Source organism: Lampetra fluviatilis, chromosome 1, assembly GCF_964198595.1.
Source record: "Lampetra fluviatilis chromosome 1, kcLamFluv1.1, whole genome shotgun sequence".
NCBI lineage: Eukaryota > Metazoa > Chordata > Hyperoartia > Petromyzontiformes > Petromyzontidae > Lampetra > Lampetra fluviatilis.
This window is the reverse complement of record NC_136275.1, coordinates 38,366,347-38,383,736: the sequence shown is the minus strand read 5'-3', so window position 1 is coordinate 38,383,736 and position 17,390 is coordinate 38,366,347. Positions and strand designations below refer to the sequence as shown.

General features: G+C 47.9%; 1 protein-coding gene across 1 annotated transcript; it reads right to left on the bottom strand.

The window, feature by feature from the left end:
- Nucleotides 1-681: 681 nt before the first annotated feature.
- Nucleotides 682-16,757, bottom strand: MFSD11 (major facilitator superfamily domain containing 11). The gene is made up of 13 exons (XM_078862295.1): nucleotides 16,090-16,757; nucleotides 13,552-13,604; nucleotides 13,229-13,336; nucleotides 12,275-12,354; nucleotides 11,688-11,784; nucleotides 11,475-11,533; nucleotides 10,877-11,030; nucleotides 9,889-9,926; nucleotides 9,408-9,473; nucleotides 8,583-8,708; nucleotides 7,320-7,494; nucleotides 7,033-7,168; nucleotides 682-6,496 (listed from the first exon to the last, which is right to left on the bottom strand). The coding sequence occupies exons 1-13, from the start codon at nucleotides 16,183-16,185 to the stop codon at nucleotides 6,338-6,340; spliced, it is 1,347 nt and encodes a 448-aa protein (XP_078718421.1). The 5' UTR covers nucleotides 16,186-16,757; the 3' UTR covers nucleotides 682-6,337.
- Nucleotides 16,758-17,390: the final 633 nt, after the last annotated feature.

Here is a 17,390-nt window from a genome sequence, read left to right as displayed (position 1 = left end):
ACACATACGTGGGGGTTTAAACCCCCCTTACTGCCCTGCTATCTCCAGACCGCCTTGAAGGCCAGCGCGCTTGAGAATTTCACAAACTTCCACGCGACCCATCGGCCCTTGCCTCCAAGGCGCTGGGTCACGGGCGTACAGAGCCACAATCATACACACCGCCGCCACCCACACGTTCAATCAGACAAACACGCTTAAATTCTCACGGTCATAATCGTTTAATTACCACGAGTGCGCGCTTGAGACCCCCCCACCCCATCACTGAAACTTGCGAGCGAAAATCAGACCGCGACGTGATATGCATTGCATCAATTCGTGTGCAATTTGTAAGGGCGCGGTCACACAGACCTATTTCATTTCAAGGTTATAATCCCTTGTTCATCATGACATCCTTTTTACTTCGATGTCTCAACAGCGTAACGGAGATCGCGTGACGTGAGGGCTCTGCCTTTGTAGTGAAGTTGACGCCGAGGAAGGGGGAGGAGGCGCCTCGCCCCCCCATGTGGAGTGACGTCACCCGCCAATTTACCCTATAATCACCCAGAAATGTCTGTCCGTCCCGCGCGTGACGTCACTTCATGAGGCACACACCCCACGTGACGTCACTCCACATGAGGCCCACCCACCCCCCCTCATTAATATTCATGAGTGGGTGGATTTTAACACTAACGCAGGTCGAGCTGAATTCAATAATTTATTACGCAAAGTCGCTTCAAATATGACGTTTCTTTACAGAAAGTGACGGTGAAAAAACAATCTACGCAGCACACTGCTACATCTGTGCGTGACGTCACTGCAAAAGAGCCCCCCTTTCTTCATTAATATTCATGTCCGCGTTAAAATTTGCACGAACGCACTTCCACATGCCGCACCCCTCCCCCTCATTAATAATCATGAGCGGATGACGTCACTCCACATGCCGCACCCCTACACAATAACCATGAGGGGGTGACGTCACTCCACATGCCGCACCCCTACACAATAACCATTAGCGGGTGACGTCACTCCACATGGGGCAACCCCTCCCCTCATTAACAATCATGAGCTGAACAATTTTTCTATCGAATATTTCAGATTTACTGCAATATACACCAGTCCTTGGACGGGCAAAAAAGCGAGTTATTATTAAGCTGTCTCTGGTGTGGACCAATCAGTTTCAAAGACAATGCATATACTGTCAGGCCATGTTTTTTTTGTATTTTCACCACAAATATGTGGTTAATGCAGACATGATTCCCTGCCAGAAAGGTGGAAAACCTATTCTTATATTTTGATACTGGCAAAGGAGGTCCCATGATGGGGGGGGGGGGGTGTCCATTTGGAAGACGTCACCTGCTCATGAGTATTAATGAGGTGGGCTGGCCGACGCGGAGTGACGTCACGCGCAGGACACGCAGACATTCTTGGCTCATTATCGTAGTAAACCATCGCGCAAATGCAGCGTGGACATTTGATAAGCCAACGTGCAAAGGCGCGCAGTTGGCGTGGCGGCTTGTGCCGTGCCGCGGGAAGACACTGCCCTTGGTGGCTCGTGATGTGCCCACGTAACTAGCGGAAACTATTCAAAACTATCATTGACGGAAAGATAACGCCAAGCATCACGGCGGGACCAGCGGGGTCAACTTGAGGTGACCCGAGCCAGAACACGTTTCGGCCACCCTTGGTTAGCACGGCTGGCTACGTACGGTGCAAAAGAAGTTCAAGATACATATAAATGTTATGTGAAGGTAACATTTTTTCCCCGACAATATCACCCCAGATCAGCCAATCGGTCAAATTGGTACTGTCAATATTCTTATACATATACAACCAATGACCAGTTCTGATCTTCCTCCGTCTCACCGCAGTATAATCAGTTTAGTTTTATAGAAGCAATCGTCATTTTAACACGTAGGCTTTCGCAACCAGTATTATTCATAATAATGTTTTTTGTGTTAGATCGCGTATGTGTCGCAACCCTCCACCACCCGACACGGCCAATCAGTAAAAAATGTGTCACGTTAACAAAACGCCAATTAGTTGCTTCTTCAGCCCACGGTGTGTTTAAAGAGTGAATCCACAATATTTGGAATTTGAATGTTTCGCTGATAATTACATCCAACATCTTCAGGCGATTTGCCAGAAGTGAAGCCATCCACCTGCTTCCGGTCTTAAATAGTGCGGGATAAACCGCACTATCCATCAGGTTTCGAAATCAGAGGCGGAGGTGGGGGGGGGTATTGCAATTATATAATAGATCAGTAATCAGCCACTTAGTATGCGACTCCTCGATAAGGAATTGCAATGTGTTGTGTATTACTTAATATGCTTCCAGTCTGTAGCTATCACAGCGGTTGAAATTATTTTTTATCAATTTCGATTAATTCTCTAATTAGTCTTGGCCAGTAATTAGTTTTGCATAACACTTCGTTATCAAAATCAATTGAATGTCCTTGTTAGCAAAGCATGCTCTGCCACTGCTGACAGCTGTTTGAGATAATTAAATGTTCCTTTGATATTATTTTAGTCGTATGCTACGTCCCGTCTGTCCAATATAGCATTTACCGCATAAGCAATTGATCCGATATACACCTTCTGTTGACAACTTCGGCAATTCATCTTAGTACAAGACACTAGTTTTTTAAGTTTGTGTAACGTACCAAGCCTCACTTTAATGTTTTGCTTTTGCAAAATACAGGCTAATTTGTCAATAACTTCCGAGATATATGGTATTTTGATCACTTTCAGCAATATTGCTTGGTCTTGGTTTGGCATTCAATGCTGTTAATTTGAGCATGATTGTAGCCATTCAGTCGTAGTGCTTCTTGAACATGTTTAATCTCTCTCCTTAGACTTTCACCATCTGACACTGTTGTTGCCCAATGTATGAGCGTCTTGATGAGAAAAGATTTGTGGTGGGTGATGATGAGAATCTGCATTCAGATAGGCATCAGTGTGCGTTCCCTTTCGGTCGACGCTGTGTTATTTTAACCATTGTGCCCACGTCCAAGCAAAATATCCAGGATGGGGAGTGTTGTTCACCTCCATTTCCATGGTGAACTGGATGGCTGGGTTTTGTGCACTGAGATGGATGGTTTTAAAATTCATTAAGTCTATCTTTACCATGTAGCCAGACAACCAAAGTGTCATCGACATTTCTAAAACAAAAAGATGGTTTTAATGTACTTGAGGCAAGTGCCCTTGTTTCAAAGTTTTCCATGTTCAGATTTGCTATATCAGGAGACAAAGGAGAGCCCATTGCTGCTCCTTCCTTTTGTTTAAAGAAGTTACCTCTCCATAAGAAATAAGTGATATTTAGACAATGGTCAGTTAGTTTTGGAATATCTTCTGGTAAACCTGTCTTCTTTACTAGTGTATCAAGTAATTTAAGTGACTCGTTAACTGGAACCTTAGTGAATAGAGAAATTACATCAACTCACCAGAATATCATTAGGGTTACGTTTAATATCTGTAATCACATTCACAAGATGTTCTGAATTTATTATAAATGAAGATGTCCTACCGATGTCGGGCTATATTTGTTTAGTTACATATTTTGTTAATGTGTATGTGGCAGAGCCTATTGTACTTACTTTGGGTCGTATTGGGATACCGATTTTATGAACCTTTGGTAGCCCATACAATCTTGGTGGTTTTGAGGCCGTGGCTTAATTTAGTATTGCTCAGTCTTGGGGATTACAGTAGAACCTCGGAGATCGAACGCACTAGAACTTAAATAAATCGGTGTTAGAACGATATTTCCCAACATTTTTTGCCCCGGAAATCGAACGAAATTCGGAGGTCGAACGGCCAATCGCGACTTGAAAGAACCTGTACGGCTGAGATGCGTATAGCCAGCGTGCATGACGCTTGCCCAGACAAAGGTTTTACCACCTCCTCCTTCTCACCACCTTCCACTCAAGCCATCAACTCTCCTTACTACAGGTAAAGTGAAGAACAATGTTCATTTATTCCATATATTTATTCATTTATTTATTGTTTTTTTGTATGATTTATACATGTAATTACTGTAAACTTCGTGTAAAAATGCTTTATAATGAGAGATTTCTTGTGTCTGGAACCAATTAATGTAATTTACATTAATTCTTATGAGGAAAATGTATTCGGTGTTCGAACAAATCGTTGTTCGAATGGCCTTCCGGAACGAATTAAGTTCGATCTCCGGGGTACCACTGTAATTGCAGAAGTCTTGCGTTCTAAAGTATCGGTTGGATCTCGTTTAATTTTAATATAGGTATCTTCGTCGTTCACGCAAATTGCATCGCGCAATCGCTGAAAAGCCACATATGAGCGGAAAGGCAGCAGCCAGGTGGTGAACTGGCACCAACAGTTTCCAAAGCTCTGCAGTTCTCTATGTATTCAGATGTTTTCAGCCAATTAATGATGCTTATACATGTTTCTAAATAATCTTACATCTGCGTCTTCATTGCCTCGCTAATTTGGTCCCGTCGCAGTCTTCGGCGAGTAGTCGTAGTCATTGTCACATGCTTGATGATTTTCATCCACCCAAGTCATCGTTGACTAAAATTAAACAAAAAACTCGCAAATATTTCTACCAACCAGCAGCTGCTGTCACCACCTGTCCCTGTGTGTGTGTGTGCTGGCTCCGGAGATTAAAATAGTGCATCGCTCAGCTTATCGGCACGTGCCGTGTCCACCCATGATTTTACTATTTTACTACTCATCACCGTAGTAGTAATACTAAAAATACAACAAAAATGTACAACATAAATCGCGCCGCCATGCCGTACCGCACCATGGTAACGGCTCGTGCGGTGGAGCGACAGCATTGGGTAAACGTGGCCCATACGGGCCGCAGGGCTCTCGCGGTTACGCCGCCCAAGACGTGCCCCCCTCACTTCGCGCCAGCAGATTTCTTCCTTCTAAGACACAAACTTTATAAAGCACGGGGAATGACACAGTGGGTGGGGGGTTAAATATCTCCGCCAGACTGGAGTGGCATGCGACTCGTAGTAGCCATAGTGGGGGGGGGGGAGGTTACACTGGATGTAGTGTGCCGTATAATGAATTATCCAGATCACAGAAGCCCTGGGTTCAGCGGCAATACAGCCTTAGCCTCCAACCCTGACACCTGCCCCAACTGCACGAGACTCTCTAAGGCGGAGTGCTTTGGCTTAATATTCTGGAGTGAATCTGGCTCTGACCTCTGCCTTGTAGCGGCGCCAGGTTTTCTCGCCGGGTTGAGGAAAACGTTTGGTGTGCAACGAAATTGTCGGGAGAGCCCTGCAGTGTGATGCGAGTGACTTGGGGGAAGACTTATCTGCCCAATGTACACCCCCGAACCAGGCATCAGTGGCACACCCAGTTAAATGTTTCGCAGAAGGCAATATTTTTTCTTCCCAAGAGTAAAGGTTAAAGGTGCAGGCCTGCAAAACATTTTTCACACACCACGGATGGCAGAAGGGCTTAAACCATTGGGAGCTCTGGAGAGCCCCTGTAGAATACTACATTGACAAACATTTCCCCATTCTATTTATACTTTAGATAAAATGCCCGTTCACCGAATACTCTTATACACTGTAACCACAGCCAGTCAGGTTCCGATTGTGGGAGACTTGTCCACCACGCAGACGAAACTGTCTCCCTATTCAGGATTCGCTCGCTGCCATCGCAGCCTGGCCTGGAAGCACTTGGGGGAGGTGGGGGGAGGGAATTGGCATAAAATCGCAAAATGTGGAGCGGGGTTGTGGGTGTCCTGCACCGCGTCTCACCGGAACCGCGGCCGGAGGGGGGCGCTCTCTATCGAGGCCGAGGTGACCCGCGGGGAACCTTCCTTGCCTGATATCCACTCTCGTTACAGTGGGCCTCGTCCGAGGCGCCCGATAGCTCCAGGGGTGCGAAGCGACAGCAGTGTACAATTCCCGGATTCCACCGGTCATGGCTCTACCTCAGAGGTGCTAACCGCGCGCTATACACAGCAAGGCTACATCAGCAGTGCAACAGTCACGATTTTTTTAAGATAAAATTCCTCCCTTTAACTAGATAGCAACAACATAATTAAAATAGACAAACAAATTAAAGATATAATTCCCTTATGTAAAAAAAGGCTTCTTTTGGGAACTGGTGTTGAGATTTTTTAAAGTGTTGTTGGAAACCAAATCACTTGGCCACAGTTTTCATTAACTTCACCCTGAAACAACAAAAGGCATGCCCAATCGGCTCTCTCGGCCTTCCCAAGTACCCTCGACGATCACGAAAACGCGTGCTGTGTGAAAAGTCCTCCCGACGTTTACAAAGCGTGGAATTGAAAATCGACTTCCAAGGTGCGGCCCATCGGGTTTACTCTCGTGTCGGCATCCGCGAGCCCGCGGCGGGGTCATATGCGCCCGTATCCCACGTGCGACGGCACGCTCGCCTGCCACTCCGCCACCATGAAGGAGCCCGTGCCCAGCAGCGTGGTCACCACCAGCACCAGCAGCTGCCACGTCAGGTGCAGGTAGTTGCTGTAGAAGAAGGCGATCGCGGCCGTGATAGACTGGGCGGGGAGGGAGGAGAGGTGGTGGGGGAGCAGCGTCAGTGTACGGTTCGTGGTGTTGAGGACTGGGAAAAATGAAGCATTGTGTGCAAGGGTAGGGTGGCAGGAGACACTGGGGGCACAACCATAGCTCTTTTTTTTTACTTTTAATAGTTTTTATGAAAAAAAATTCTGCACCCTGCACATAAAATGCAGAGCAAAGGTTTGCAACTCTCGTCAGGTGTACATTGAATCAGAAATCTCCTGGCTCCCTGTGGGCTGAGGGTCACGTGGCAACTTGGCAAAACGTGATGTTAAAACAACGACGACACATTTTCGAGAGGCTTAAAGTTGTTGACAAAGAAAGTGGGCACGGTGGCCCGTTTGTGGCCAACAGTCTAGCCAAGGTGCTTGCCAAGCACTTGCGTTTTCCTGGTGTTCACGGGGCGGAAAAAAAAAAACACATCGAGGTCCGGGTACAGCCCGCAGACTGGAAGCATTCTCGTGTCTAGCTGCAGCGTGTACGGGATGTGGATCGCGTGCAGTGAGAGCGCCACCTGGACGAATTTGAAGACCGCGAATGCGGGCGCGCTGTCGTCGGCATACATGTAGCCTAGCACGCTGTACAGTTGCGTGTTGAAGCAGCTGTCTCCGAAGCCCAGCAGGAAGCTGCACAGCATCGCCACCTCGACACTACGGCAGGGGAGGAAGCCCACCAGGGTGAGCGCGGCCAAATCTCAAGTTTGTGATTGATGACAAAACACGCCGACGAGTAAAAACACGTGAACTGGTTAAATCAGCCGTGATGGCGTGTTGTCCCCTATGGACAAGCGGGGGCCTGCACCTGGGATTCATGAAGCCGATTTTGTTGGAGCCGGCCTCTCCGACGACGGGAGCATCATCCGGAATGTTGAGGAAGATGAGGAAGAAGGCGATGATGTGAGCGACCATGCCCAACAGCACCACAGGGTTCCTCCCAAAGCGGTTATTCCTGTTGAGCAGCCCGAATAAACCTCCGCCTACGTGTGACCGTGAGTGGACACAATAAAATACAGCATCCAGGTTAAACACACAATACTATTTGTATATAAATAGTACCTAAATACAACTGTATGTCATGTCACGGTATTACATTTTACATTTGCATTATGTTGATAACATTTACAGCAGAGGGCGGTCCCCAAAATACGAACGTCAAAATTTCAAACACCCGCACTTATGAATGAACCCCCATAAAATGTTATTATTTTTATCCATCCGACTTGCGAACGTTCGGTCGTGCTTACAAACCGAACCGTATAACTATTTTGTTTGGCGGAGCGATCCTCCGCTGGGACTCATTACGTCTTGGGACTCATTAGGCTCCTTCCGGCAAGCAAGCCGGCATCAGAACTCAAGGTAAGTGAAAATAAAACGGATTTTCTCTTCTTCTTTTCATGTTATTTTATTTTGTTGGATTTACTGTCCAGTATTTATTCCAGTATTACATGCAAATATTTCTTATTTATGAGTTGGACAATGCATCAACGCATGGTCACGTACGGTCACATGTATAACAAAGATGCCACGTACAGCCTTAACAGACTGTAAGGACAGGTGCTGTTCGCGAGCACCGATGAAGGCCGGTGCGGCACACGAGGGGGTGGATGGCCAGCACCACGCCCGTCTGCCTTTGTCTCCCTAGTGGCATGCTTACACACTGCACCAGGTACTCAATTGAGGCCGAGTCGACCTAGGGAAGGCCCAGGACTGCTTCAGATAATCGTCACTGGTGTTGGTCGTGAGCGAGAATCGAACTCTGGTTCCTGAGTTGAGTTCCGAGATACAAACAAATTGACTTGCGAACGGGTTTCGGAAACGTAACCCAGTCATAAGTCCGAGGGACTGCCCGTATACGCATTCTAAATTAGAGACTTAAGTGAAGAGGAAGGAGTTTATCCTGAACTAGGGAGGCAGGGAGTCAATAGCATGGATGGCTGCGGGGAGTTAAATATTGCAGGGGTAGTGTGCTCTCTAGCCCCGATCTCACAATGTGGGGGCTATATGCTCATTTGTATTTGTCTGTAGTGATAAAGATGTCTGAGCCATGAGGTCTGATCGATCGGACCTGTGATCTCGCCAACACCAATGAAGATGCCCGAGAGGCCGATGAGGCCCTTGGCGTCCGCCACGAAGCGGTTGGTGGCACCGATGCAGGTGCCGTACACACCGCTGAAGAAGGTCAGCTCCAGCCCTGGCATCAGAAGCATGGTCACGTACAGTTACATGTATAACAAAGACAAAGATCCCACGTATAGTAGCCTGAACAGACTGTAGGGACAAGTGCTGTTCGCGAGCACCGATGAAGGCCGGTATGGCACACGAGGGGGTGGGTGGATGGCCAGCACCACGCCCGACTGCCTTTGTCTCCATAGTGACATACTTACACACTGCACCAGGTACTCATTTGAGGCTGAGTCGACCTAAAGGAGGCCCAGGACTGGTTCAGATAATCGTCACTGGTGTTGGTCTCGAGCGGGAATCGAACTCTGCTGCCAGGTTCGCAGCACAACGTGCTAACCACTACACTACCGCTCCTCGCACAGATATAACGGACGCATGCTCAGAGGTACCCCAACAGCATCGTTCAATATCCACAAACACATCCACTCCACGGCAACTAGGTTTTCACGGCCACTCATAATACAAGTGTAGTCTTCACTGCTGTGCGGCTTTTTGACAATTTATTCTCTCAAGCTTTCACCAACCATGTGTGGCGCTTTGGGCATCTTCAATGCTCAACATGGTGCCAAACCCGGGAGGCCACACTTGAACATCCACTGCATGACAAATGATTTCCGTACTTTGTATGAGATTTAGACCGCGTGGGTAGGGAGTTCTTTCAGTAGCCGACACTCGTGTCTGGGGTCGTGCGCCGTGTGGCCTCACTCACCCGTGTAGGCCATGCACACGCTCAGCAGCAGCATGTTCCTGGTGAAGAAAAGCTTCACGGAATTCTCTGCAAGATGAGCACAAGACAAGGGATTACATTCATTGGATTTGCGTCTCAATTCAAATAGCCTAAACTAAACTATTGTTATTTTACCAGGTATGGCCCACTGAGCTATAAAGCTCTTTTTCAGAAGCGACCTTGTCACAAATGAAAGCTCAACGAAGTGGCTTATCACGTGGAAATTTATAGCAGCCAAATACTCGAAATGCACGTTGATTCTAAATATGGAGGGAAAAACCAGAGGACCCGGAGAAAAATATACGTGACCACAGGGAGAATTCAACTCCAAATATACAGGCGTAAGGATCGGGATCGAACCCACGACCTCCTTCATACCAGGTGAGGAAGTTAACATATCGCCAACATGTGTGAAATGTATGCGGTTAAATCGTATAAACTTGTGAGTGTTAATGTTTCTTACTTAGAGCTTGTAATGGGCCATGTGGAGTTTCTCTTTGCCTAAACACACACACATACACCATTTAACAGCAACAAAAATCATTCGTTGTAAAGGAAACTGTGCTTATGTGAATGACTACAAAGAAAATGTCTGATTCGCTTAAACAAATAATTTCTGTACGGCAGCCTTGGTGGTGTGCGGATGTACCGACACATAGTTACGATGTCTGTAGACGATTCCACAGTATGGGCTGAACGGGTGATGAATTAAACTCGTGATGTGTAGCTGTATGCCTTTCTAACGTGGCCAAAAGCAGGATAGATTACTATTATTGTTTTTATTAATCTCCACCTTGAACGCGTTACTCCTTAGTGTCCATCGATTCATAGCAGGGGACGGAGGAGGTACTATCGCTCTCGTATGTTTCACACGAGAGCGTGTTTGTCTCATATTTAATTTGCAGCGTGTTAGTAGTCGGGGCAAAACATTAATTTGCATATTGCCAATTGGCTTGTGTCTCCAAGTTTTGGGCAAACCTTTTTTAAATCGGAAATGTCCTTAAGAGCAACGCAATGTTATACTCACAAGTTGGCTAATGTTGGATCATCTCTACGAGAACTATCGTTAAATCTGTAAATGAGGAAAAAACTCATGGAATAGGAGCACAGGCTCCTATTCCGAAACCACCACAACATAATCATGGGAATGCACAAATTTTCCTAACTCGTAAAAAAAATGGTAATACATTTCAGCAAGTCCAGTGAACAGTAAACTGTCCAAGTAAATAACGAAAAACACTAAATGCGTTCGTCAATAACGCTACCTTATTAACACTGCCTTCTTACTGCTGAACATGTTTAGATCTTTGTTATTTGTGCTGGTGCACCGCTGCCATTGTAGTATCACCAAATAGTCTCCTGGGGTAAAAATACATTGATGTTTCCGAGGCTGGAAGATCCGAGGCTGGGCGCGGGGATCTGGAATCGTGGCCGAGCAAGACATCACTTACGGGGTCGTCTCGTTTTGGTCGCAGGGCTCGTCTGTATCGCCCGCGTCGCTGAGTGCCGAGTCCTGGGTGCCAGATTTCCGCACCAGCACAAGCACCAGTGTCCCCACCAGGCTGATGACGGTGAGGGCCGTGAACAGCACGCGACGATCCTTATCTGCGGAGAACACGGCAAAGAGTTCCCTCTCCACAGCTATGGGCATACATGTACATCCACTATTTCCAAATGACTGCTGAATGAGGGCCTCTCAATTAATTTCCAGTTGTGGGGGTTATTAGACCAAACATCACCGCGCTGGTCAGTGTGGGTTAGTGAAGGCTATGAGCATAGAGTATAGAATTACAGCACTTGTGTGCCACTGTTCTCTACTATCAACCGTGCTGCCTTTTCACCTCCTATTAGCTACGTACGGTACCAAAGAAGTTCAACGTACAGCCCTGCATTCTATAGCCTCTAACACCACGCTTAGCTTTCAAGATTTTTGCAGGTGCATTCCAGGTGATTTTGTAGTTGGTAAAGAGTATGCTATGCCGGAAAAAATGTTCACACTGGCAACATAAGCTGCTCATGCCACAGAAACACTCAGTATTAGGGTCTCACCGGAGATGTGTGTCTTTCCTTTCCAACTCACGTAAATATACAGGTTCCCAAACACCATGCTGAAACGACAGAACATTATAATATTGCGACAACGTTAACCTCTGTGGTTGCTTTCAATCTGCACACAATTGTGTGTTGCTTTGACAGGGATTCACTATGACCGGCGCAAATGCACCAACTGTGTGACAGCGAGAGGGGGGTGGGGGGACTGACCTGAACTGCAGCAGAGCCCAGAAGATGCCGCTATTCCTGGCCATGGTGGTGGCGTCAGAGTTGACCGTGAGACAGGTGCCCTGGGCCGTCCACAGCACTGCACGCCGCACGCAATCAACCAATCGCACGTGTGCACCATCGACGCAACGGTGAGAGTATGTCAGTTTTCTTTACGCCTTTTTTTTCTCAAACAAGTTTGGGAACAACAACAAAAAAACCGTGCACATTTCTGGTTTCTGTATCACTTGTCAACATGTTTTTCTTTGAAAGCATTTCATGAGCAGTATGCACAAGCCCATGAGCAACTTCCAAAGGCAAAACCAATTTGCTGATTTGCAAATCGTAATTTTCTGCTCTGCTTTTTATCTCCAGGTTTTTGGAAGTCCTCCGATCAATTTGGCCCTCTTTCAATGAGGTGAATCAGATTATCTTTCATTGGATGATAATTTCCAGAAATCTAATGCACATCCTCTCACGTTATTAGATGAACTGACGGACAGCGCTAATGTGGAAACCACTTCAACCTTGGTTGGAACGTGTAAAAATATTAGGCAAAAATGGCAACGTTTATAGGCAGAAGCCTTCACCTGCCGCGGCAATCCCTATGAGCACCGATGCAGTGTAGAACGACCACGCCATCGGCTTGATGAACGTGGCAATGTAGGCACTGCAAACACAGACAGAGGACGCGATGCTCTGAGTTGGTAGCATAACTCCAGGCTGCGTTCATTTACACGTGCGGTATGGTGACATCAGGCGACACTCGAGGCAGGATGGGAGGACCGTTCTTAAATGGTCACAACCATGCCTCTTTTGACATCTACAAATCCCCTGCTGCGTGTGTTACTATTTGTTTCGAGCCTGCATGCACTTTTCTGTGCAATGGGGTTTTTAACCATTGACATAAAGTGTCACGATTGCTTGACATTGCGTACAAATGTTGCTTTAGAATTTTACTTTCTCGGAACATACACACAGTATTTCCCAGGTAAAGATCAACTGGTGTTTTGTGAAAACAATCATTCAACCTGCATCTTCACGAGTAGCCTGGAAGTCACTCACACGAGGGTTTCAAGGTTCAAACACAAAGTCTCAAGGACTCGAGAGGTTTTTCTCGCAAACAAATGCATCACGTGACTCAACATACACTTTTGGTTATGGTCACCAATTGCAAATTTTTTTTGTGGCTAGCACACTGCGCTATTAACTTGGTTTCCTGAGTTCAGTTTCTGACAAGTGACATCTGAACAGATCCTGGTACCTACTTTCACCAACCCACACTGTCCTGTATGAAGTACGATCAAACAATCCCCACAATCGAGACGGCACGGGGAGGCCCTCATCCAGCTGTGAATTGACAAAGGCTGTAAATAGGGACCATACGCTCTGTGGTATTCTCTGCAGCTGGCCAGGGTCACCTGGGTAATCGTTTGCAGTAACATGGCTAGTCGATTTCAATTACATATCAGCTGGGATGAGAATGGCAGTTAGCAGAAGCAGCCATGTGAGTGCCCACGACCCAATTCCCGTGAACTCCTGACCTGTAGACGATGCCTCCCAGCACCATGGACCAGCGAGGCCCCAGCACGGCCACAACGGACGGGGCGAGGATGTTGGAGGCTGAGAACACGCCATATATGATGGCAAGGCTGCAAGGGAGAACACAAACCACCGAGTGTGTCAAAAGGATAAGCCAATAAAAAGAGCACGTTACAAGTAATGCGCAAGGGTTCCAGAGATTTCTTAGCGAATGCGTGTAATTCCGAAGCTTGGAAAGAGCAATGCCAGTCATCGCCTGAATTAGGTATCTGTGATTTACATTGTGACCAATCACTGTAATTGTACTTGGGTTCAGAGAACTCACCTCGTGTAGCCACTCCCACTGAAGTTTGTGCTTAGGTTATTGATGACCGTTTGCTGCAAAAGAAGTCCACATCAGAGCCCGCATGAAACGCTGTACAATAAAATCAACCATCATTAACCACGAATGCAGTTTACTACACCACCACCGTCATCATCAGCCATAATCAATGCACTGCTGGAATGAAGGCCTCACCATTTCCCATGGCCCTGTGATGTACCACTCAATTGAAGTAACTGTACACAAGTCGATTTCATCGCTCCATCCGTGCAGTGGAAGTCCTCTTGGGCATGTTCCCTCCTCTGGCTGCTAACGCCCGCCGTTAGTCTCGACTATCAGTAGGTTTGCCACGACATACGCTGTGGCTATATCGACAAGAGTAGTTACATGCGCCCTATACTTGCAGTGTGGTCCCCTGTACCCAGACCACCAGTGGTCCGTGACGGTCCTCCAAGTGGTCGGTGGACTGCGTTCCAAATGCAGGTTGATCCGAAAATAATGACCATGTTTTGTCTCGGACATTAATATCTTAATTGTGTTTAATTTGAAAATGATGGTAAACTACTCTGATTAAACCACTTTAACCGTAACATCTAAATGCCACCCGAAAAAACTCATAGCTGCATTAAAAACTCTGTTTTTATGTAATATGAATCATTTTGTACGACTGGTATTTAGAAAGACAAGCGAATGCATTTTGTCACCAGGGGTGGAGGGTCTGGGTGGTCCGCGGAAATGTTTCCATCGGCTGAGTGGCTCCGCGAGCCAAAAAAGTTTGAGAAACACTGCCCTGTAAGATTCTAAACCGAGGTTGATCTGCCTTTACGTTTCATAAATGACAGCACAACGTGACCAAAGGCTTTTGACCGTCAATTCTATCCCCATCTCCACCCTCTGCCACTTTTGACAGTTTTTAGGAGCTCGGTATTGATTGACTCGCATAACAATAAACGCTCACAATGATTCTTCCGCATCTGCAGTGCCCTCCCCTATCGCGACGCAAGGGTGTGTTGCAGTAATGAGGTGAACTGATGCCCAGACTGCACACCACTCACACAGGATTGTGTACATATCCCTGTGTGTACATCTGTGTGTTGCGTGCATGTTTATCTTGCACAATTTCCTTAGCCCTGAAATGGATACCGCCGAATCATGGCCACAACCGAACAGCACCGCACTTCCCCAGGTTCAATGCCATGACCTGGCACCCAGCCTCCTACACACACACAGCTTTTGTGCGCACACACACATAAATTTAATTTGTACTCGTATTTCATAATTGGTATCACTAAGCAGTGAAGTTTGAAATGGTGTGACATGTAATACTGTATATACCATATTACATATTCATGTCATCATCAGCGTCCGTAATCAATCCGCTGCTTGATGAATGCCTCCCCAAGCCATCAACCCTCTCTCACGGTCCTGCGATGCAGCAATCCATCTGGCACCTGAACACGGGATGATTTCATCAATCTCGACTTCACGGTGGACATTCCTCTCGGGCACGCTTCCCGCCACTGCCTGTCACTCCATTGTTAGTCTCGACCATCGGCCGTGATCTCTTCTGGCAAAGTGTCCAGGCAGTGTCCAGCCCAAGCCCCAGAGGTCGCAACCGGGTACCCGATACCCGTACCCTACCCGATACCCGGCTACCCGTACCCGGCCGGGTACGGGTAGCCGTTTGCGACCCTGGTGCGGCCGGGTACGGGTAGGCCGTGAGTCACTGGTGAGTAACCGTTTGTCACTCATTTCGGGTAGGGTACGGGTAGGGAACGGGTACCCATTTGCGACCCTGGTGCGGCCGGGTACGGGTAAGGAATCAAAACCCGTTTGCGACCTCTGCCAAGCCCCCATCAGCCAAATTACAGCTTTCATTTGCATATGTTCTACATTCCACGTGTTCCTCTTTCTGCCTAAATTTAACTCCATGCGTGCCACAGTGGTGAGATGTTAACTACCTCGCCTGGTGCCCGAAGTGGTAAGATGTTAACTACCTCGCCTGGTATACAGGAGGTCGTGGGTTCGATCCCGACCCTGACACCTGTACATTTGGAGTTTGCATGATCTCACCGTGGTCGCGTGGATTTTTCTCCGGGTCATCCGGTTTTCCCTTCCGCATTTAGAATAAACATCACGCGTTTAGAGTATTTGGCTACTATACATTTACACACGATAACAATCCACTTCGTTGAGCTATCAGTTGTAGCCAGGTCGCTTCTGAGAAAAAAAGCTGGTGAAATAAAAACAAGCTTTAGTTCCACCGGTTGTATCGATAGAGCTTCTGCTACATCTCTGCCTGTATCACCCGCGTTAGTGGACGATTCCCGCTCACGGCCAACACCAGTGACGATAATCTGAACCGGTCCTGAGCCTCCCCTAGGTTGTATCAGCCTCAAAATTCGTACCTTTGTAGGGGTGTGTAAACATCGCCACTTGGGAGACAAAGGCGGCCCCGGGTGTGATTCTAACCACCCCTCCCCCCTCGTGTGCCACATTGCCGGCCTTCCCTCGCCGTGTCAGTCACCCCGACTGCCTCACCTCCACGTTCCCGCACGTCTGGAACGCGGTGAACACGAACATGAAGGCGAAGCCCAAGATGAGGACATTGATCAGCTTCTTCTTGTCCTCCGTCATGGCAGCGGCAGAACGAACAAAGCCCCCCGAATGCAGTCGCTGTTCGTCGTATGGCTCTTCTTCACACTTCTCTCGGCGAGAGTTGAGCTGCAACAGCAGCTCCCTCGTTGACTTTACGAGTGGCGTTTACCACCAAAATCGATCCCGCGGGCGATTGGTGATTAAACAAAAAGTAACGCCGTTCCGACACTGCTAACGCAAGAGGGCCCGGTTTTAGTTTTAACTGCTGGCACGGTGGTGACGTTCACGTAACGCGGTTGGCTCTGTTGAAACGGTAAGGTGAATGTAACGCTGTGGGGGAGTGTAACGCCGTGAAATGTAACGCGGTCAGTGTGAATGTAACGTCTGAAAAGTAACGCGGGGGGTGATTTTAGTGTAATGTATGTGTAGCGCGGTGGGTGAGTGTAACGCGGATAAAGTAACGCGTGGAGGGTGAATGTAACGCCGTGAAAGTAACGTGTAACGCTGTAAAAGTAACGCGGATCGCTGCGCCTCGACCGTCGTTTCCCAGCTCCCGCCTTTGTCCTCTCCTCACAGGCCGCGCGAGGACCCCGGCACTGCGCATGCGCGAAAGCGCCCACCGCCGCACGCGATTGGCCGAGAGCGCTGCCTCGCTCGCGCCCGGCAAAACTCGCCTCGCGATTGGGCCAAGCCGAGTCACGTGCGCGAGTTGGGCCGTGCACAACAGCTTCTGTTTATAACAACACGGGGACTCCCCACAGCACTGGGAGTGGCCTCGAGAAAACAGAGGCTTCTGTGTCCGGGTCAGCTGCTTTTCCGAGTCAGCTGACTCGGGGACAGAAGCTGTTTTTTTCCGAGTCAGCTGACTCGAGCGGGGGTGGCTGTGCACCACAGCTTCTGTCGGCGTCGGCTGACGGACCGGTGTTGTTGTACCTGAACACAACGGCTTCTGCTTGCGCGGCTTTTGTCAGTGAGCGATAATATGGTCAGCTGAGCTTGTAATGGTGCTGGGTTTGACCCCGGGTCATGTAGCTCTGGGTGACAAACCGCGAGAGGCCTGGCATATGAAGTCTCTCGGGTGGCGAGATGTTAACTACCTCGCCATGTATACAGGAGTGCGTGGGTTCGATCCAGACCCTGACGCCTGCAGTATATTTGGAGTTTGCATCTTCTTCCTGGGTTTTCCCCTCCACATTTAGAATCAACGTGCGTTTAGAGTATTTGGCTGCTATACATTTCCAAAC

Coding starts and splice junctions, on each gene's coding strand:
- MFSD11 (XM_078862295.1), bottom strand. CDS start 16,185: ATGACGGAGGACAAGAAGAAGCTGATCAATGTCCTCATCTTGGGCTTC. Junction 11,534..11,687: donor TGGGCTCTGCTGCAGTTCAG/GTCAGTCCCCCC, acceptor CTGTCGTTTCAG/CATGGTGTTTGGGAACCTGT. Junction 11,031..11,474: donor AGGAAAGACACACATCTCCG/GTGAGACCCTAA, acceptor TGTTCTCCGCAG/ATAAGGATCGTCGCGTGCTG.